Source organism: Aptenodytes forsteri, unplaced genomic scaffold (assembly GCF_000699145.1).
Source record: "Aptenodytes forsteri isolate BGI_AS27 unplaced genomic scaffold, ASM69914v1 Scaffold183, whole genome shotgun sequence".
Taxonomy (NCBI): Eukaryota; Metazoa; Chordata; class Aves; order Sphenisciformes; family Spheniscidae; genus Aptenodytes; species Aptenodytes forsteri.
The window spans coordinates 227,634-250,703 of record NW_008795918.1 but is presented as its reverse complement, the minus strand read 5'-3'; the positions used below and the strand labels follow the sequence as shown (position 1 = coordinate 250,703).

The following is a 23,070-nucleotide window of genomic DNA, read 5'->3' as shown; positions in this document are numbered from 1 at the left end:
CGATGATCTTAGAGGTCTTTTCCAACCTCAATGATTCTATGATTCTATGATTTACTTAATACTTCTTCCAAGGTTAATTTTCAGCATAGTACACATGTATTTTGCAATCACAAAAGAAAAATTCTACATGCATTAAGGCTGAAAAAGAGCAGGTATCCTCCCACACGCTGCTTACAAAATGATCTCTAGACTTCTGAGATGGCACATGACCTTCACTTACATCAAGTGCATTAAGTTTAAACATTTACTTTAAATAAAAATAAAAACCACCACAACCTTTCCCCACAGAAGCATCCACACTTAGCATACAAATACCATCAGAATTCATCATTTAGAAACAAAATTTTCCTTCCTTGAAAGTACAAACCTGAGACTGTGATATAAGAGAGAGTCCTCTTCACTTCTAAGTGTTAAAAACATGAAGATGAAAATTAAAAATAAGAGTCAACTTGTGCTTGAATTTCACCACTTGGTCCTTTCAAATTCTCCTATAGCCTGAGCATTTTGACTTGTCAAGACATTGATAGAAGCGCAATGTAGCTCTTTAAAACGGTGCTAAAGAAAAAGAAAGGTGAAAAAAAACCCGAACAAAAACTCACCACAACTTAAATACTTTACATAAAGTTTCCAGAGGAGTCCGAGTGACTTGCAAGCCCATGTCTTTCCCCTCCTCTTCAGATGTAATTCAAGAATTTAGTAAGGTTAATACAAACTGATGACAGTGGAGCTCAAATTCATTCAGAGAAAATATACAAAAAGCAAAAACAATAAAAAACCTCACAGCCCAAACAAGCCCAAAAGTAAAAAGAAGTTACCCGTTACCCCAAATACTACATTTGTAAAATATTTAATAAATCAAATTAATACTAAGCCAGTTAGAACAAAATACTGGACACAAAGCAAAGTAAACCATCTCAAGTAAAAACAAACGGAGCTAAAAGCAAAGAGGAAAAAGAAACCTGAAAAGAACGTATGCAAGAACTGTATAGACATGTAACGAATTTACAATTGTAGCAAACAACTACAAAGTTTTAGATTTACAGTCAGCAAAACCCATATAACTTGAAATATTCAAAAAAGAACTAAGGAAAAATCTTCCATTGGACAAAACCCCTTAACTCCTGTGGGATAAAAAGAAGGGAGGGTTAAGCCTGAGAAGTTGGTTTGGAGGACTCATTTTGCCACAGAAGCCAGGTAAACCACAGGAAAACCAAAGCCCGCACAGGTCCTCATTGGCTGGTTTGTCACAGCCACCTTCTCCTTTATGGGCTGGGCTCCCCACTTGAAGAAAATCTCTCCTGGCACAGCTGGGCAAGGGTTTCAGTGCCAGCTGTTCCCCACAGCCACTGCAGAGCGTGCCAGCGCACCAGGGGACGTACAGCACAAGCAGCGGTCCAGCTGCCGGCGGGCAAACAGACTCTTCTTAGCAGTGCACAGGGAAAGGACAAGAGGTACCAAGCACAAACTGAAACACGGGAAATTCCATTTAAACACAGAGATAAAAACCTTTTTAACTGTGAGGGTGGTCAGATGCTGAAACAGGTTGCCCATAGAGCCTGTGGAGTGCACATGCTTGGAGATACTCAAAATCCCATGGGATGTGGCCCTTAGCAGCCTGCTCCAGCTGAGCCTGCTCTGAGCAGGGGGTTGGACTAGATGGTCTCGAGAGGTGCCTGCCAACCTCAGCCCTTACTGCGGTTCTGTGAGCTTAGAAGAAATGGTGGGAAGACAAGGCTTGCCAAAATACAACTGTCAGATTTTTGTTGTTTCCCCACACACGCACTAGAATGCAAGTCTCTTACAGGAAAAAATTGGTTGAAAATGGACTTTCAACCCATTTTTTTCTGTGAATTAAAAAATTTTGTTTTCCAACATACTCTAGAGTTAAAGGAAATAAAGGAAAATAGAGGAGTTGACCCACTGGCTGCACTAGGGAGCTTGAAAAGGATGCGGTAGGCAATAAAACAAGACCCAAAGACTAGAGACAAGACAGGTGTGGATGCTTGGCTCCCCTTTACAGCTTCCATATGTCTATGAAGGCATAGGCAATAACTACATAATTACATAAAACTGTATTCATGATACAGCCAAATGACACTCATCACACCTTACTCTGAGAAAATAAAAATGGAGAACTCTGCATTGCAGATGAATTCTTATTTTAAAATGGAGGAGTGTGAGGAAGAAAAAAAAGAAATTTGCTAAGTGCAGAAAAAGTGAACAGTCTCTGTAAAGTTGGAAATAAAAATATGTAAAATACAATTTCATTAGTGTGTTCTTTTTTAAGCTCTAAAAAGAAATATTGTGCTTATCAATGCATTTCACAAAAACCATTGAACACTAATGTCTAAAATAAGAATATAGAAGATAATTCTTGATAATATTGAACACTTAAGAGTTCTTTACATCCACAAAAAATGCTCTATGAACATTAGCTAATTGTGGTAGGTGAAAATATGCTGACTTTCACTCCAACATTATCCTGACCCCAGATTCAATCAAAACTACAGTGTGTTGACAATAACTCAGGAAATGACAATTTGCTAGAACAGACTGGAAAATCAAAGTGTTAGACACATTTGGAAATCCATAAAATATCCGTTACCAAAAAGTCAGTATGTTTATTTTTAATTGTACGCAGATTGAGTCTAACACCATTAAAACGAAAAGCACAAGTGTTTCCGTCACCATTTGGGCAACTGATTGATTCGTCATCATTAGATCAGAATTTTAACAGAGCTCCTTTCAATGTATGGAGAAATCTGCTGGTAGCCACATACTGCCTTATAACTTTTCTCTTTAGCCTTCAAAAAGAAGCACGTGCACAATCTTTGTTATCATTTTTCTCCTCTTAGCAGTAGCTGAAAGGATCAAAACAAGCAGCAGTAAAGAGAAATATTATCTGTGTATTAAGCAAATAAAAGTAACATACCAGAAGAAAGTGATGGAATCTGAGCTGAACCACTGCAGGAAGTAGATGGATTTTGACAACTGTTTGCAAAGGTTCAGACAAAACAGAGATAAATACTAAAAAAAGAACCAAAACTGAACATTCCTTGGTCTAGTTCCAAATCTGTACTACATCTTTAAGTCTTACTCCTCACTTCTACCTCCCTCTTCATCTTAAAACTTTAGTGTAATAAAAAGCAAGTCATGCACATGCATTGCATCCACAAGGGATGCGACACATATGCCAAGAACTACACCTACCCCCTTCACTGTTAATTCTTACAGCACGATCTCCAGGCCAGCAGACAGTGTCTAAGCTCTCTGCATGAGCTAGCAAGGGTGTGTTTTGATCCTGCAATTTGCTTGTACAATATTAATAATGACTAAGTAAACTATAATCAACATTTTCAGTTGCACCCGTACCAACATTAATACCATATGACACAGCAAATATGAAAAGCTGACCAGCTTTAGTACACTAAAGTACATTTCTACTTGAGGATGTGAGAGATTTAAAAACCTGTTTACATATGCTAGTATTTGGGAGGAACTGTTTTTCAGTTTTCCTTAAGGAAAGAACACTGACAAAAAAAGCACCTGGGTTTAGAATCACTGACACTGTTAAATCACATAAGCTGTAATAGCGATCTGTGTTCATACATTTCCTCAAAAACAACGCTTCTGCCCTTCAAGAAAATCATTATGACTTCCAGGACCACAGAAACACAATAATTTTGTGTATCAAACCATTAATGACTCCAATGAATCCAAAGCCAACTAAAACCACGTTATTAATTTCATCCTAACTCTCAAATATTCCAACTTGAACTGGACTTCCACTGTACTTGACACTCTATAAGCCTATCATTAACTGCTTATATTTTCCACGAAAGATGCAATCACCAGACTTAAAATTTTATTACAGTATCATGTTTGTAACTAAATATTTAGATGGTTGAACAATCCTTTATGTCTTTAATGAATTATTGACAGCACAGTAGTAACTTCATTCAGCCAACTACATAATACATAGCTATCTTCAAGTATGGGTTGAAAACTGCAAAGCGTGTCCTGAAATTTTATGACATATTGAGGCCTCAGGAAACAATATACCTATGCCTTTCAGCCATTTATTGATCCAAACTGACACATCTGTGTGCATTGCTCCTGCAAAACATCATGCTGGTTTAAACAGGCACCGTTACAAACAGCAAATAACGACTAAATTTAAAAAATAAGGTATTCTACACAGGGTATTCTATTGTTCAAGGTATTCTAGTATTCTATTTACCAGAAAAATTTCTTAAAAGTATTTTTGCACACAGCTTTGAAGACAGTTCTGCATGCATTGTATGGCCATAATCAGGATTGATTTGGTCTATGATTACAGAGAAGCCAATCCATTCTGCATAAAATAGAAAGCTACTTAACATTATACTTCCAGCCCCCGCCCCCATTTATTAAGTGCACATTCTGAAAAAAAACTGTTCATGAGTAAGTTCTGCAGGGATCTGGCTTGCCGTGTGGTTGGTGCTTCTTGGTTTCCTGCTGCCAAAATGCAATTAGACACCTCAAATACATCTGACGCTTTTTCAATGCCATCCTAGGATGTCATTACTTCAGTTGCCACAGGAGGGGATGAATCTTGGCTTCACTGAAGTCAACAGAAGACTTCACTGGGTCAAGATATCATACAGTTGTGAACAGCTGTTTATGACTGGCCTTCTTCAAAGTAGTAGTTTATTCCATAGCATTCTGTGTTCTTTTCACAACACATTATAGCAAATAGTTTCAAGTTAAATTCCACTTCACGAATAAAGAAACTACAAAAATGCAAAGTCAGTCTTTATTTTATTAAAACAAGATTTGTTCTGCTGAAGGAATGAATAAATTCATAACTGCAAAACATAAGCAAACAAGGAACAAAACCTTTGCTTCTGGGCATGCTCAGACCTACGCTACTACAAAGTTTTCTGAAAAAGATTATCAGGAAGGCTGTAGTTCATAGCAGATAAATCATTAAAGACAAAAATTCTGGGATTTTAATTGCACTAGCAAGTGAGCTACATTTTACTTTTCCTATCTGTCCCCAAAACGTCAACAGTTGAAACACTGTTCTATTTCAAAATAAGTATGAATTCAGATTACTCCATTCTCAGGCAGAGTTACCCTAGGGGAAAGCGAAAGGAAGACAGCTAAAGAAATCAAGAATCATCATCCCACTCCCGTTTTGCACTACTCAGCGAAGTAAGCAGACTCCCAAGCACAAGAGCACATATAGCATCTTGTCCTCTACACTTCAGATCAGGAGACCATGCGCTTCTGTTACCTGTCACCAATTTCCTTCCAAACAGAATATCCTGTCCTGTGATTTAGCTCTTCACAACATAAAAAAAAATCCAAATGCATGACTGAGGAAAAACATGGAAACAATAAATCTGAAATTAAATGAGCTGAAGATAAAAAGAAAGAACATCCAGCAATAGCACTGGACAAGTTTGTAATATCAATGTATTCTTGCAAACTCACATTGTGTCAAATGACCACAGACAGCAGAGACAGAGAAGCAGATAAAAAATTACAGCACCAAGCAAGAGTATTGCAAAATACATGACCAATTAAGACAACGTGAAAACCACAAACACACATGTTCTAATTTGGGCACAAATTTAGCATGAAACTTAAACACAGCTTCAGATTAAGTCATAGTCTCATCATAAATACAACTAAATGCCTCATTTTATCTGAGTCCCAGAGAGAAGCGCTTTCATACTACAATTTACAACATTGGATGCAAACTTGTCAGAAAGAACTAGAAAGCAAAAAACCCTATCAGAAAAGGAACTGAAGAACTGCTAGGTGCTAGCATTGGACATCTAAAGTTTTGGGGACTTGCTAGTCTACGTTTGCTTAGCACCTGGCACAGTATGAGTCTGGGTGACACTCAAAGTTCACAATAGAAGTAAATAGTAAAAATCAAGCTGCTTAGAATGAGATTGTTTTAAAAGGTTGAATTAGTACTTTGGGGGGGGGGAGACTTTTTTTAAACTATGAACTGTATAAAAAACCTAAGTATGAACTTGCAGAAGGTCAAAATTACATATGCATGGAAGAAGAAATGATAACATTTTTCTCAACTATTATAAAATATCCTGCATCTAATTGCTGCCAATTAGATTCAAAAGGCATGACTTTATTCCTCTTTAATCCAGTTACTTTTTCCTGCTTCTCTAGATTAAGACATGCAAACATACTGACAAACATTTTTGTCCACCAACGTTAAAAACCAAAAAAATAAGAAAACCCCATCCCAAACCAGCCAACCCTCCCATCAATTTCAGTGAGAAAGTATTTCAGCTCTGAAGTCTTCCATTGGTGTAGACTTCACAATCATGTTTCAAAGTTTCAGCCACGCTGCTAATGAAACAATATGCTATTCAATAATGGCAGCAGAATCTGTATCATTTCTCTAATAGGGAAGTGTTTGACTAATTCCTCAAGACCCCAGAAAACGTCTTTTCTCCTTCATGCACATGATATTTTGAGTGTCTCTGCAATTTTTTGTTTTGCACCTATCTTCACCAATTCTCTTCCCAAAGCAGTTTCTACATTTACTTCTCACATCACAATCTCCCCTCTTTTTCCTTGTAGTCACTGAGCATGCACAGAAGAGGTGTCGAAACAGTCAGAAGTGAGGCATACAATAACACCCAAGCTTACAGTAAATCTTTTTTGACACTGTCAACCACAGAAACGTTTCCAGACTTGTACCCCAAGTCTTTTTTTTTTTTTTTTTTTTTTAATTGTTACATTTCATACTTCTTGGTTTTTTTGGGGTTTTTTGTTTGTTTGTTTGTTTGTTTAAGGAAAATATATAGCTACTTACACTTTTATTTAAATAATACATTTTTCTTTTTAAAAAACCACCCTGACAAGGGGGTCTATTATTTACAAAAAAAAAGACATTACAGGCTAAAAATATTAGTCATTCTATAGTCCTCAAGATATTTTTATTACTCAAAGTTTCAAGGAAAAGTTGTGTGCTGGAGAAACACAAGCTTGCAATGAATGAGTATGGAGAACAGTATTTTTGGCTGTAAACAAATATGCACTAGTGATCTTGAAGTACAATGTGCATTAAACCTTATTCACACACACAACAATTCATGCTCTTCATGTGTACAATATTGCAAAAAATAAGATGGAAGAAGTTAGATAGGAAAACATTCTTGTATCATAAAAATGTTAGAATGGGACTTATCTATAGAGTTAATTTAAAGCTTTGCTTTAAAACAAATTTTATTTAAAAATCTTCTTTTGCTTTATCTAAAAATTAGCCTTTCTATAAAAACCATTCCTTTAAAACTTTGCTTTAAAAAAATCAGTTTTATATTAGAAGAAATATTAAATTATACAGGCACAATTAGTTAAGAGGGCTGCAAGAACTCATATTATAACCCTTCATTTTCCAGTGACTTGCCATATGGTCATAAGATTCTGTGTCTACTGACAACCATAGGAAAATTCATCCATAGAAATCAACTTTCATTTCAAAAATAAAATAAATTAAAAAAATTTTCAAAAATCTGTCAGACCATATTTGACTCGTAAAGGAACTTAGTTTCCAGCTGACTTAAGTACATGCACATCTTTTATTTATCCTGGGAAATATGCACATACATTAGAAAAATCCCCAAAATATTTTTTGAACACATGGATTATGATGACAGCTTTTATATTTCCTTCAGATACTGTATATTTCGAAGTCCACCTTTATCTCAATCCAAACCAGCAACAATTGACACTTCAGAAAATGAATCAAGAATGATTTGTCAAGGGAAAATGCACAGATATCACGTTCAATGGCAGAGAGAGCAGGGTCTGCTCTTTTCTATGTTTCAAAGACCTTTAAAGTAAGATAGATAATATAATATACCAAATTGGAGATTTACAAACCAGAGCCCTGATTGTGATGATGTTTAACTATATGCTTAACTTAATACAAATGAACAATTAATCTTGGATTTTAAAGCATAGAAACATCTGCAAGACTGGGGTTTATGTCTCCTAAACATTAATCTTGGATTTTAGAAACATGAAACATCTGCAAGACTGGGGTTTATGTCTCCTAAACACATTAAATAAGCATAATAACTATTAAAAAAACCCTGAAAAAACTAAAAAACAATATTATGGTATTTTTTGCCATAAAATCACAGTAGTTAGAGCATCAGTGGCCAAACATGAATCACTAAGGAATATAATTTTAATTCAACTAAATATTTTTAAGCAGATTTAAATACCTGTTTAACAGATATTTGAACTCTAATACATTTAGATGGATGCTGCTTTAGGTTTATTTAAATATTTTACTGAAAGTTTAAAAAGAAAGTTTCAACTATAGTACATAAAAACGTAACCAACAGTACACCCAATTAAAATCAAAAAAGCACAGAAACTCAAATTTCAGGTTGAAATTCTAGAACAACTCACTGCTATTTGTTTGTATTATAATTTTGCCATCCCCCCACTAAGGAATGTGAAATTCACCTATAAACTTAATCAATAAGCCATTTAAAAAGAGAAAAAAAAAACCCAAAACCAACAACCCAACCCAAACCCTAAGCCTGTATTTCTTTTGGAATTTGAGACTTCACTTTAACCACCACCATTTGAATAGTGCCCTAGAGAGACATATTTCCTTACCGGCATGGTCCATTATTGCTTGATGAGAGCCCGCAGTGACTTTTTGTACTAAATAACTGCTTTGGACACGGTTTCAGGGAAAAAAGTCAATATGAAAACATGTACAATTACATTTCATTTCAAGAAAGCACTGAATTGATCTGAATTGTATCATACTGTATTAATTTTAATGCCACTCCATAGGCAAGTATATATTACCTGTTGAAGGAGGTGTGCATATACACAAACGCAAAATACATACACAGAATTCAGCCCAGATTAATGTATCTTCATTTAATTTCTAGCATAACAACTGAGCCATTTTTTGCACTTTAGAATTACGTGGAAAAATGAGAATAGGCACAATTAATTAATACAGCTTCTAATTTACCTTATTATAGTGCACTATTACGCACTGATAATACCATAAAACCAATATGATACTATTCAAGCTCATTTTTCTGACGTACAGGTGAAGTCTAGTAAATAGGATTCTAAGTGCTTTTTAACTCAAATGCACAACTTCTGCAGCTTTACACAGTAGACCAGTGCAATACATTATGTCCCCATATTCCAGGAACAAGAGCCAAGTTTACAGTTGTACTTGTTTCACATTAGACTGGCTTTGCACTTTCTGCAGCTCTAGCACTTCAACTGCTTCGTCTATGACCTCCTTTTGTTCCCTCTCCTTTTCCTCAATCTTTTTCCAGGTGCTGGCTATTAAAAAAAAAAAAAAAAAAGCTCTTTTGGTACCTAGCTCTCACCTGGTAGAACAAGACAGTTTCGAAGTAACGGTACAGCAGAAGTTCTTCTAGAGGGTTGGTTCACAGTGCTAGGGTGACCCCGATCTCCACTTACTTCCCAGTTCCTAACTTTGGAAGAAGCTCGCTCTGGCTTCTTGGGAAAAGATTCCGATGTGACTTTCTGCCTCTTTTCAGGAATCCCTGTGACAACTGTTGAGTTCAGAAAGGTCCTTTTTGGTTTCCTCCTCACCTTTAATTTTTTAGCATCAGGCTTTTCTTTCTTAAGGTGCTTTCCCACTGTAGTTTTCCTTGTCTGGCACCTATGGATGGAGAAAGCAGAAGATTTCTGGGCACGAGGACGAAGTTTCCTTCGCATCCCCTCTTTTTGCTGTTTTTTAGTTCTGGAAGTTTGTTTGCCTGCGGTTACTCTGTTTCCTCTCCTCCCAACAGTACATCTGACAGACATAGGTGCTGCAGCCTTTTTGGAAAAAAATGGTTCTTTATTAGTGCCTTCTTTTCTCTTCCATATCGCCTTTGGATTCTCCCTCTCTAACCACTCACTCCTGATGGAGGTCAGAGGAGTTTTGGTAACTCTACTGTAAAATGGTGTTAATCTACTATCTCCTTCTACCGCAGACTGGTGAGAGTTCAAAGGTGAAATGATCAGGTGTTTAAAAGAGTTCTCAGACTGACCAGATACCAGACAATCTGTTCTTTCTGTGGAAACAGAAGATCCATCTGCCTTTTGACTTGATGCTGCATCATTCCCTTTACCTGGATCTGGCAGGAAAGATGCTGAAGATGAACTATAGAAGTCTGGCCAATTGAGTGACTTTGATGGTGTGCTTTCTCTCTGTGCATCTGCTAGTTTCCTCATGTTTGCATCAAAGCTGAGACTTCTGAAAAGCTGTCGAACATGGGAGGGCTTTTTGGCCTTTTCTCCAACTGTACTCTTTGGAGGCGTTTTCAGAATTCGATTTGTCAGTGGGTCATAATACTTAAAAGAACACTGTTTGTATTTATACCTTACAGAGTCCTTGCTATCTGTGGAGTTACGATTTTTCCTCATTTGGGGAATATCTATAGGTTTACCTTTACACTGTTTTATCTCTGGGCACGAAAGTACATACACCACTGTCTTGGGCTGTACAGGACTCATAATCTTGCTATAGGATTCAGGAAGTTTAAGGGCACATAGTCTAGTTTTCATGTTTGGAGTTTTTTCATTCTCCGGCCACACGATGCTTGCTTTCTGATCAGCTGGATCAGATTCCCTTCTAGACATTTTTCTTTTTGCTACAGGGTAGTTCAATAGACTTGTTTGGGTGCCATGGCTGACTTTAACCACCTGGCATCTTGAAGCCAGGCGCCATGTCCTTTTCCTAGGCATTTTAAGAATTTGTGGGTTGCATAGTGTATCTGAGGCTAAAGATGGGTTATCAAAATCAGAGCCACCACTTAAAGCATCATTAAATTCTGGCAATGCTTTAACCAATGCACTTTCTGTTCTATTACCCTCAACAATATTGTTCTTTTTTTCATCCTTCTGCTTTTTTTTCTTCATTCTCTTCCCTGTACAGTTGGCTGAGGATTCACTGTCAAAGTAGCAGCGAAAACGACCTTCCCTGAAATCACGCACAAGTTCTTCAATTTTTATATCATCTTCATACATTATTTGAGACCAAGTCTTTCCCACAAAAGAAGGAGGCACATGAGGCAGAGCTGGAAGAACTGGTTCTTCAGTATGAACTACAACATCCTGTTTCACTGCTTCTATTTTCTCTACTGACTCACTTTTTAAAACAGAAGAGAGCTGTGTTCCATAGTCTTTATCTTGCAAACTTATTTGGACCTCTTTTAGGAATTCTATATCTTTTCTAGCTGCCTTGGGTAAGTCTGTTCCTGCCTGAATAGGTGCATCACAGTCAAAACTCATTTCAGAACCCTCTAAATGAGTATGGTCCAGAAGTGATGAAAAAGTTAAACAGGGATTATTCTCCTCTTTGAAAGAAATTTCTTCAGATGTAGTTCCATGGCAGTATTTCAAAATAACATCTTCAATAGTTTCATCCACTGAACTTTCATCACCTCTGTTTGTCTTCATGTTTTTGCATCTTGCTAGTTGTGGGGATGTCCCAAGATCTAGGGAGCTGCTGATACCCACAGTATCCCTGAGATGGAAATCAGACACCAAAGTTTCATCCTGAGTTTCTAAACCATCTCGTTTTGAGAGAGATTGACCTGAGGTAATACATAAAGAATGGCTGTGGCTGCACATAGGATTCTGATGAGAAACTGAAGGGCATTTTGGGTGAACCAGTGCCGGAGCAGGATTCAAGCATGGGTTCAGTAACACATCACTATTGCATACCTCCATTCCTGTTTTATCACATCCACTACGCGGAATCAGATTTGATGCTGCCAAATGCCTAACATTTTTTCCTGTTTTATGATTAACAGAAGAACTATGGATTAAAGGACTGACAGAAAAACGCTGAGGTACAGGGCTCACAGCTGTAAACTGGCCTTCACGGCTATGATTTGCAATTTGACCACCTTTCAGGGTATCCAATTTCTCATTGCTACAAATGCCCATAGACTGCTGGGATATTCTTATAACATGTTCCTGCCCTCTTTCTAGTTTTTGAATAAATGCTTGTGTTACAGAAGTGTTCTTTGTGCTCTCATGAGACAGGCATGGAGCAGAAGAGCATATTTCACCAACGGACTCCTGATCTTTGCTGGAAATCTCCTGACTGTCTCTGTTCCTCTTTTTCTCCATCTCTTCTGCGGACAGGCGAGCAATCCTAGCAGCCTCTGGAGTGACGGGGAGTGGCATGTCATCATAGGTTGGTCTAAAGGGGATGGGAAAAAAAAACCCACCTTATATAAATTCTGTAAATATGCTTAAGATTTTTCAAACAATAGTGTTTTTTTTTTTTAAAAAAAAGAGTAATTACCTAGAGTGCATCGCACCTAATGAACAAACTCAAGTTACCAGCTCTGCTACTTTAGCAGAGATATTCCATTTTAAAAAAGGGCAGAGGGGAGGGGGGAACGTTCCACAAAGCTAAAGATAACAATTCGGGCATTAGTCAGTTACCCTCTTCATGCAACCACCCATTAAGAATGGCCAAATATATATTACAATCATTTTATAAATACAGCAAAGCGAGAAAAAGTAAAGATATTTCTTTTGTTTGAAGTTGTGAGCTTATAAAGAGGTTATTTCACTGGTAAAACTATCATTAATTAATATTGAGCTTTTGTAGAGAAATGGAACATTATAATATGGCACAGTATAAAAATACTATTGAGTATGAATGCCCCTTTCCCTACAAAATGTGGCTGCCTGATAGGAGCTCTGCACATGTTGCCAAGGAATTCCATGTTTCCTGTTTCTCACAGACATACCACAGCTTCTGACTCACTTCTGTAAGAAGCCAAGTTATGATTGTTCAGCCTCACTGTGACAACAGCAGATTTTTATATATTCTGTAACTGGCAGTTCTGTCTTTAGGACTGCTTCAAATACAAGTGTTTATGTCTTGCAGAATAACAGAACAGACAGATATGGACTATTTCTCTTATGCAACACAGGAACCCACAAGGCTTCAATGTGTAACAGCTGAGCAAATCCAATGAAAATAATTTTTTAAAAAGTAAATATAACTGCAGAGAGAATATTATGTTTCATTTGAAAGTTATATGCAGACCTTGCGAGACCCAAATGGATGCTTACTTTAATACATGGCAGACAGCCATGCACCTTTTATGGTGCATTCATATGCTAACAGAAGTGTTGTGAATAAATTTTATTGTACAGTAATTTCCTTGGTTATAAACATTCAGCTTCCACATTTATTGAAAGTTAAAAATCAATCAGGAGCCAACAGAATTAGCAATGCTTAATAGCCACCATGTGCAGAAGTCCCTGAAGGACTCAGACATTAGTTATTAATAAAGCCAGCTGATACCAAGCAAACTTGTAGCAAGTATTTCTAACTAGCTACTTCACACTGAAAAACAATCACAAGAGAACTTATCTGAATATAGCTACGTCTCAGCCTTTCACTGAGAGATGACAGATAAAAGAAGAATTCTCAGCTTGGAAGAACTGTTTTATAGTTGAAAAAAAATGATAGGTTTGGCCAATGTTTCAAAAAAAAAAAAAATTTTATTTAAAACTGACATTTGAACTCTACAGAGTTAACAAGATTTAGTCCAGAAAAGCATACTTCATAGGATCACCACCAAAACAAATGAACAAAACTCCCCAACCCCCCTCGCCAATAACTCATACTTGAAAGCACCTACTTCAAAGCCTCAGGATAGGGCTCAGTGATAGGGCTCGTGATCCACCATGAGATCTTGTTCTCTCTCTCTCTGAGCCACTAACAATTAAGAAAACAGTTTTCCAGCTAGCTACGTGTTCATTTCATCACCATTTAATCTCCAATCACATTTTCCTTAGCTTGCTTATAAACCTCATACAAGAACATGCCAAAAGCTGGGCTTTTGAGAGATGGCATGATAGATGCGACATGACAGATGGCACCAAGATGGATGATTCTCCTCTATTCACAAGGTCTGTTATCCTGTCAAAGAAGGAAATTAGGATGGCCTAATGTGATTTTTCTCGACTAAATCAGCAGTAACCATTACTCATCACTTCGTTGTCTTCTAGATTCTTATGAACAGTTTGGTTATCCAGTTCTCAGGGAAATACTGTAATTTAAGCAAAGAAGTCTGTAAACAAATCCTCTCTCTGCCCGTACTGATAATTGACAATCACTACATTTGTTTTTTCCCAGTCCTTCTGAAACACCACACATTCTCCGTGGCCTCTCAAAAATAATTACTAACAGCTCCCAGACCACTGCACAGTGTACTAAGTATCATGAGTGCTGAAAACCCTATTTACTGAGGTCATGTGAGGAAAACTACAGAGCCACTAACAGTCATAAACAAAACAACTTTTTAATGCAAAATAGCATGGAAATTAAAGTTATCAGAAGACCAAGACCTACAAGGTATTTCACAGTGCAGGGACTGAAGCACCATCCATCAAACAAAAAAAAGCCTTCCAAGGAAACACAAGGGCAGTCACATGAACATCCTGTAGATCAAAGTCCCCTCCAATCATTGCAACTCGTAACAAAAATCACACTGGCTACATAAAAAGTGATAAAGCACTGCATGCTATTTATAATGAAGTAACTTATATTTTACTTTGGCTATTAGCATATTATTCTTCATTCACTAAAGTGATGTACATATCAAATATTGACTGCCAAGAACTTGCACCATTAGTTCAAGTATATTAACACACACCCCCAAAAAAGATGTTTGTTATTACAGACTCACTACCTATGGCTCCATAGGTAAAGCTGAGTCCAGGTTTTTCTTGAGTCCAAACACTAAAATGCTGAAAAATTCATGTTGCAAAATTTTACCTTTGTTTACTTTCCAGAGGTTAGAAGATAAAGGCCACCATGCCTATCTAACTTGTTACAATTTTACATGGTGTTCAAAAGCATGTACAAGACATGCAGATGTTCCTGTATCTATAAAAACGGTGTGTGGGGAGTGTGTGTAGGAATGAAGTATGTGTGAATGCATATACCCTTACATATTGTAATAATACACAATTTAAGTGAAAGTAAGGAAACTAAAAGTGGTAGCTGTCATGGCTCATGCATACCAGAAGTGGGAATCTTGCAGAAGACATGGCTATCTTGGTCAAAGGAAAGAACAAAACAAAAACTGACATAATTGAGATGCCAAATTATATTTTTCCTCCTTACTGTAAAGGATGTTTAATTGATACCTGCCACAGACCTTGGTTTTATTCCTGGTAATGCATATGGAACACAATCACAGGTTGAAAGTCTGAAGGAAAAAATGCCACAACAAAACTTTTCTATTATAAATAATTACAGTTACAAAAGACTGGAAGGTGATAAATACATTGCTGACATTTAAAAACGTAATGAAGTTATAGGTGGCAATACAAGAAGTTTCATAGCAACTAAAAGCTTTTAGAGCTGTACCTGGCAAGTTAGCTCAAGTAACAACAATTAAAATAAAATAAAATAGCTGGAAGACTATAAGATCTAGCCACCATCAAGGTTTCTCAAAAGGAAAAGTTGCATCTCACTAATCTCTGGATCATGTGTTAGTCAGTGATAAAGGAGTAGATAAAGAAGAAAAGATGTACTACTTCGATACGCAAAAGGCTTTCATTAAGGTCCCTGGGAGTCTATTACAAAGCTAAATAATCATTGGGGGAGGCAAAAAGACCCCAATCAAACACCAAGAACTGGTTGCTAATATCAAATAGGAGGGTTGAACAATCACTCATCATCACAACGCAAGATTGGAAGCAGAACGTCCTCCAGTTCAGGCTAAGTTTAATGACTGACTTGCCCCTTTCAAAATTTTTGAAGAGTAAAGTATTAAAATCTTCAGATGACAAGGAAATGCTAAAAGGACCCTCTGAATAATTTAAGTAAAGGAACACAATAGGGATGTTCAGCCAAATTTTGATAAACAAGGGATAAAACTTACAACACACCTTGCATGACCCTAACAAGCCATATCGATTCACCAACAGCAGTATACAACTCCTCCCTGCTCAAGATGTGTTATTTTAAAAGAAAATTAATAAAATTTTATGACACAGCCTGCAATATTCCTTGCGTACTCCAAAAATATAACATTTTCCTCAAAGGTGTATCATCTTTTAGAATACAGTGGAATTCTGGTTATCCAAGCAAAGGGGATAGAATTCACCAGAGTACAGATAAGGGTTATAGGACTGACTAAGCAAAAGGAGAAACCTCATATAATGAAACATTAAAGAGGATTATTTCTATTATCATATGAATGCAATGTAATCAAATACATCAGATGATCAAACAATGCCTGTCAGCTGAACTGCTGTGCCCTACTGCTGCATGCATTCTTGTCCACCTAAGCTCCGAGATAAAGGACCTTTGTTCAGACTTCAAAATCTTGCAGATCAGAATTAGACCTAAAGGGAAGGCCAAAGGCAGCAGAAATAATCTTTTAACTTTCTCACTTCACAGTTCTTCCACCTTTGTGTGAAACACCTGGCATCTGGATACTGCTGAAAGACCGAATATAGGACTAAATGGATTTTGGTATGGATAAACTGTAGCAAATTCCTAGGCTTCTAGCTTGCTTAACAGCAATTTTCAAAAATTACTTATAAGCAAATGTCTCTGGGGTGGAGGGAACAGAACTACAGTTCCATACAGTTAGGAACTTCTGACAGTTTTGCTACAAGTTACCCCCAAAAGCAGAGTGAAGATTTACTCTCTTAAATGCTCAATATTATTTCTTTATGTAAAAAACTTCTACACCAAGAGTTTGGAGGAAGGAATGATTTGTTGGTTTGTGGGGTTTTTTACTGAGGGAGGGGCAGAACACCAATATCCTTTGAAATTCAGTATAAGGCAAAGCTCTGATTATTTTTTTTTTCCTTTTTCCACATCACTACTAGGTATACTGGTTCTGCAAAACAAATCAAGTCTCACAAATATTTCTATAATCCTTTTAAATAACACTCTTAAGATCCCTTGTGTGAATTCAGCTAAATAGTAAAAACAGGTATTTAAGAACTGAGTGAAACTGTGTATCAATTCAGTGTTTTTATGTATGAAAGAAGAGAATCCAGTTCTTACCTCAGATGTCAGTTAAGAATGTGACTTTTCAGTCATTTTTCAGATCAGGATCACAACATAAATCTATTCACTCTTTCTTTTCCATCTTTGCTGTCTTTCCTCCAAACTCTGTCTAGATTTGGGATTACTCCTCTCCCTTCTCCCTCCAGCTTCATCTAGATATTGTACATTTTTCTCATTCCATTCCTTTTTCCAACAACTTAGAGGAACATGGGTAGCTTGTTCTTCCTCGTCAGTAGGTTTCGTTCACCAAAGGAATAACCTTGTATTAGGCAACACCTCAAGAGAGGGCTTTTTTCATTTGGGTGTTGCCTTAAAGTGAATCCTGTATTTTCTCCATAGCAAAAAAATGTGGATGTTCTTGAACTAGACGGATTAAATTTATTTATTTGAGATGGAAGGATTAATTTATTTATTTGTAGTGATGTGTACATGTCCTGGGCTAATTTATCATAGACATGCCTATTAGCTTGTTCTGTCACATCCCTGATAATATCAATATGACTGCCTTCAAACAAAATACCCTTCTACTTGTTTGTCAGATCTATAGCAGAGTTGTATATCAAGATACACTGTACTAGGTTCAGACTGGGATTTTTGTCTGCCTTGCAGAACATAACAAACAAGGAATGAGATTAAATTGACTTCCCTTCATCTACAGAGAAAAACTTACACAGTGACCCTCTTACCACTCTTAAACATGCACATGATAAATAGAGAGAACACTTTTCAAAATCTGAGCATTAATGAATTAGCCAATTAATGTAATTCATGTAAGTATTTAAGTTAATGTGTGAACTGTAAGGATAATGAAAAAACCAAACATATACATATTTAACTGACATTATCCACAAACAAACCAAAATTATGAACTCTCTCAAAACATACCATAAAATATAGTGCTAAATATATATATATAAAGCCCAGAATTATAAGAATAATATATATAAAGCCCAAATTATAAGAATTTGTAAATGCATGTCAGACTGTACAGTCTGCCATTATACCCGCTGACCCATATATTCCTTTTTTCAGGTCTTCACATTTAATTGCTATCAATAGTGTTGTATCAAATCCTTAAGTAGTGAAACAAATTTTAAAAGTGCAGAGATAACACAAAAGCAATATACTTGGATAATGTTTATATAAATACACTCCTTTCTAAATTGTCTTCAATGTGAAAGTTTCACCTCAAATGGGCAAAATTTACTGCTCAGCAGTGGAACAGAAATAAGAACTCATAACACATGCATTCTACCAACACATATTTAAAAAAAAAAAGCCACCTGTATTATACCTGTTGTCATGGTATCTGTGCGGATGATGCTGTAAAACATCTTGCAGGAAACGCTCCATCAAGCTACTGGTACCCATACGATTCCTACAGTAAGTGGTAAAATGTCTGTGCTGAGAGCTGAAAATATGCTGGTGAAAGATAAAACAGATCACTAGTTTAATACTACTGTTAACACACTGGCCTGTTCCTAAAAATTACTGCCCAGGTTAAACATTACACTGTTGCTATGAAAATATTTAAATAAAAAGAAAAGTCTTCAGCCTTTTCTACTTTAAGGCCTTGATTCAATGAGATTTTTAAGCATGCTTAGGGAGTCTCAAATAATAATAAAGTGTATTGAAATCTTTCTGAGTTGGAACCTAAATTAGCAGCTCTGACAGCTGCTCACAAGTCTCTTGTAACTAGTATAAATACTCTAAATGTATCTATAAATGCATTAAAATATTCTTCAACTTCATATGAGTAAACATCCTATAATTCACTTGAATTAAGGAGAATTTTCATAAGCATAGAAGATTAAATAGACTTCTACTTTCTAATTAAAAAAGTCTAAAAGACAGGAGACTGACAGAGTTAAAGAACAGAAAATAGCTGATCAAATGTCTTCAGCCTTGATATCTAACGTATTAACCCTAATACTTTAAAATATATACTGATCTCAAGATTAAAGCCACAGAAATAAACCTAATGGATGCAATGCACAGCAGCATGCCACTTCAGAAAAGCAGACTGCAGTAGCCATGCCACTCCACCAGCATCTTTTCAACAGGTAACAGATAAGAAGGGTACCTTCTTTTCAGTGTACACATTGTGCAATTCACAAATTGATTATTTTTCATTCAGTATTGGTTGTTCAGTGTAGAGACTGATATTTTATAAGCTGATAAAGCCTTTTGGTACTCCTTGCTATCTGTTGCTGAATTACGCAGAAGCCTTCTCACCTGTTCCAGATTACTGTAGTGTACGTGGCAACAGTTGCAGTATCCTTGTCTATTTTGCACAGTGGCTACTCCTGGCCGAGGATGTTCTTGACCTCTTGTGTGTAAACTGAAAGAAGCAGGTAATATTACCAAGACATGTTGGATTGTTTAATTCATGTTCTTAACATAGAAATTCTAAATATCTATCTTACTATAGAGCTGGAACAAACTTGCAAGATAAACGTTTCTATTTCAGAATTGTAATGGCAAGTAGGACTACATATTTTAAGGTATTCCCAAGCAAATTTCGCTAAAGAAAATTTTTCTTAATTGCAGAACAAAGGATAACAGGTTGAAGGCACAGCTAACACAAATGCTTATTTCAGTTCGCTGAAATCTGAAGAGAACTGTCTCTCCAGAAAAAGGCAGAGTCATCTTTTCATTCTTCTGTTTTTTAGTATTGTGAAATTAAAAAAAATAGACCAAAGACAAAGAAATCTTGACACCCACACATTACTTTTGGGCATTACAATGCACCTTCCCCACAGTTTTTAATAGTATGTGGGTACAAGATGAAAAGGATGTCCATCATACACTTGATCTATACTGTGTCACTGTCATCCATTACACAAGATAACAGATAAGGTTGAAAAAAACATTCTTCCTGTTTTACTTGTGTAAGCAGTAAGCTAGATGCCAGTTAGATCATCACCTAACTTACCTGCTATTGCTGTCCTGTTGTAGAGAGCCTTCAACACCATGTCTTTCAATTCCTAAAGAAAACAAACAAACAGAATATCAAAGAGATGGAAGAGTTCTACCTGCAATTAGTTACTTCTCTTACACTGCATTTGTCAAAATTACTATTTTAAAGGAAGATAAAAAATTTAGTATCTTCAAGAAAGCATGTAGAGAGAGATCCTTTTGTCCTCAAAGGTCCTCTAAGAGCTTCATAAAACAAGCTTTACTCTTTCATGGTTGAGGTGAGTGGGAATTTTTCTACTGATTTGTCTGGAATCAAGACTAGGCAATCTACATTTATACTGCTACATCCGTGATCACTGAGATAAAATGTAGCATGTCTTAAAACAGCTTATTACAGGACAAGAAAATTACGTCTACATGGAAACTCTGTGGATGATTCAGAAGTCACTTCTTCCATCTAAGTTCTGTAATGAAATTTAGGAAATCAAAATAAGCAATTGAAACTACAAGGTGAACTAATGCTTCTACTGTTAATTATTACATTTAAAAAAAAAGAGTAACTGCAACACAAACATCTGCTTTAAACTTCTCACCTTGTGCTGAAGAAGCAGAAGCTTCATCAGATGGTTTGATTCTGTCAAACATCTGTAAGTAAAAAAATAAAAGAACTGAGAATAAAAAAAAAAAACCACAACACAGTAAAGCCCATCTTCAAGTTCATCCTTCAGTCCAAGCTCCAAGCTGTTCAGAAGCACTGCATTGTTTCAGCTATAGGCCAAGACTTGACTTAAATGAAGCTGCATTGTAAAAATAAATTTCTGCTTTACTAGGTTACCCTAATATTATATTTAACAATGCATGTTAGATTTCATAGAAGGGGCTAATTTCTGATCTAATTAACGAAGTCAAATACTATACTTATGAACACAGCTTAGACTCTGTTAGGTTATTAAGCAATAACCTTGTCAAATTCATTTAATTACTTAATTTCCTAAGTTGCCTTTACAATAAAGATCAAAGATGTATGCTAATAAAAACCATGCAAGACCTAGACCACACAAAATAATTATCCAGGCTGGAAAAGTAATCCTTGTTGCTCAAAAGACCTGCAAACCAATACTGAATCCCACAATTTTTATTTAAAACATGACTGCAGCAACATGCAGTTACATGCTTTAGGCTGCCTAAACACAAAGGACTTCTGAGTTTCACACAGTCCTTTTACATTATGGAATGCAAGCATAAAATCAGCTTTCTAGTACAAACCTTAGAGTCATCAACCTTCTTCATCCACCAAAGCTGACTCCAGACTAGCAAACAATAAATGTCGAGCAGGAGGCCATTTGCAGTGCAGGACACTTATCTTTTCTCATCCCATCTGGCAACAATGAAGTTAAAGAGCCTTTTAAAAACAGAGTTAATAATGCATGTTTTCCATGCCCTAAGGCATGTAGATTTTTCTGCACCACTTTGCAAACATGTCAGTCAGTAAAATGAATAAATCTCTTTTTGAAGTCTGCAGTACATCCTTCTTTTTTATTATAGAAGTTGTTTTGACAGTCTTTCCTACATAAATGTTAACCGTTCCTTCTGGAATAACTTTGTTCCTTCTTTCTTCCTCATAGTCCCTATGTATCAAATATTGTTGTCATTTTGGATGCTAGCACTAGTGAAATTAAGTATACTTCTACAATAATAGAAAACAAATTCCTCATTATTAACCAAATTGAAGTGAATCTATTTTGAGCATCATTCATGAACCTGCTCAGAAAAACAATGTTTTATTTTGCTTATCTTACATGAACTAGTTAGATATTGCAATAATACATTAATTGGAAATTTCACAGTAGGTTGGATGTTCAAAGCATTTTATAAATTAATCATTACATACTCAATGAAGTATTATCTTTAGCATTACAGACAGGAAAACACAAAGGCCGCAATAATTTGCACAATCACTGTCACCAGTGTCACAGTGAAAGTACCACATCCTGTCTCAAAACTCAGGACTTAGCAATTCTTAGATCTGCTCTTGGCTTACCATTTATGTAATTGTGGGATGATAAAGTTTCAAATCAACCACTTTTACTTTTTATCCTTTATAAACTGTTTTTACAAGAATCATTCCTTCCCTTCTCCTTTCCTGTTCTCATATATGTAGAAAAGATGCCCCTATATGAGGCTACATACCATCAGGCTTGACAGATGCGTGGTTTGTTGTTTGTTTTCTTTAAACTTGTTCTGCTCTTTCCCCAACTATGCACTGCTTGTTATAAAATAGCAGGGCTGTTATAGCAGTTATGGTCAGAAGGAATATCTTAATATCTCAACTCAAAAAAAAAAACCAAACCAAAAAACAAACCAACAAACCACCCAACCAACACACCAGACTCGTTCTCCTTCCCATAGTGTATCAATTCATGTAATAATATTAATTAAAAAAAAACAAAACCCACCCAGCTGTTCTTATAAACCTTCTCATCAGGCAACTGAGAAAAAGCTTTCTTGGTAGATCAACTGATCTCAGTCACACTGTTCAGTGTCCTATACACAGCTGGGATCCAAAAACCCACAAGACTGTCTTTCATGAATGATGCTTTATGGAAAATAACTTGTTCCACGTGTCCGAAGTCAACTCACTGATTTTTTAAGGTCTTACTATATATATATATATTCTTAAGATAAAGCTACAAATGTGGAGTGCAGTAAGAGTGTAGCAACCACAGAGGAGGCTACCCCATTGACAAGGCGGTCAGACTGTCAGCAGGGGGCGCCACAACCACTCATCCCCATCCACTGCCCCGAAACTGGATTAAAGCAACTCAATATACAAATATCTAGTTTCATCTTAGAGATGCCTGGCAGTGGCAACTGCAATATGTTGGAGGATAACTACTACAATGGTTTATTACTTCCTTATTTCAAGGAATAATTTCAACGGTGGTGCGCTACTGAGAGTTCACTCATCTGCAAGTACAATTCTGTAAGTTACACCCGTAGATGAAGACACAGACTCATGCACGTTTAAGCCGAGCTAGGAGAGTAGTAACTTTAAACAGTAC

General features: G+C 36.4%; 1 protein-coding gene across 1 annotated transcript; it reads right to left on the bottom strand.

Annotated features, from left to right (window-relative positions):
* Nucleotides 1-8,028: 8,028 nt before the first annotated feature.
* Nucleotides 8,029-21,383, bottom strand: ZDBF2 (zinc finger DBF-type containing 2). The gene is made up of 6 exons (XM_009284634.2): nucleotides 21,275-21,383; nucleotides 20,602-20,653; nucleotides 20,025-20,076; nucleotides 19,325-19,430; nucleotides 18,384-18,511; nucleotides 8,029-12,232 (listed from the first exon to the last, which is right to left on the bottom strand). Exons 1-6 carry the CDS (start codon nucleotides 21,296-21,298, stop codon nucleotides 9,388-9,390), a joined length of 3,207 nt encoding a protein of 1,068 aa, XP_009282909.1. The 5' UTR covers nucleotides 21,299-21,383; the 3' UTR covers nucleotides 8,029-9,387.
* Between the last annotated feature and the right edge of the window lie 1,687 nt (nucleotides 21,384-23,070).

Excerpts from the sequence above, each read along its gene's own strand:
- ZDBF2 (XM_009284634.2), bottom strand. The coding sequence starts at position 21,298 with ATGAAGAAGGTTGATGACTCTAAG. Across the intron at positions 20,654-21,274 it reads AGAAGGTTGATGACTCTAAG|ATGTTTGACAGAATCAAACC; the intron begins GTTTGTACTAGA and ends TTTTACTTACAG. Across the intron at positions 18,512-19,324 it reads ACTACAGTAATCTGGAACAG|CATATTTTCAGCTCTCAGCA; the intron begins GTGAGAAGGCTT and ends ATCTTTCACCAG.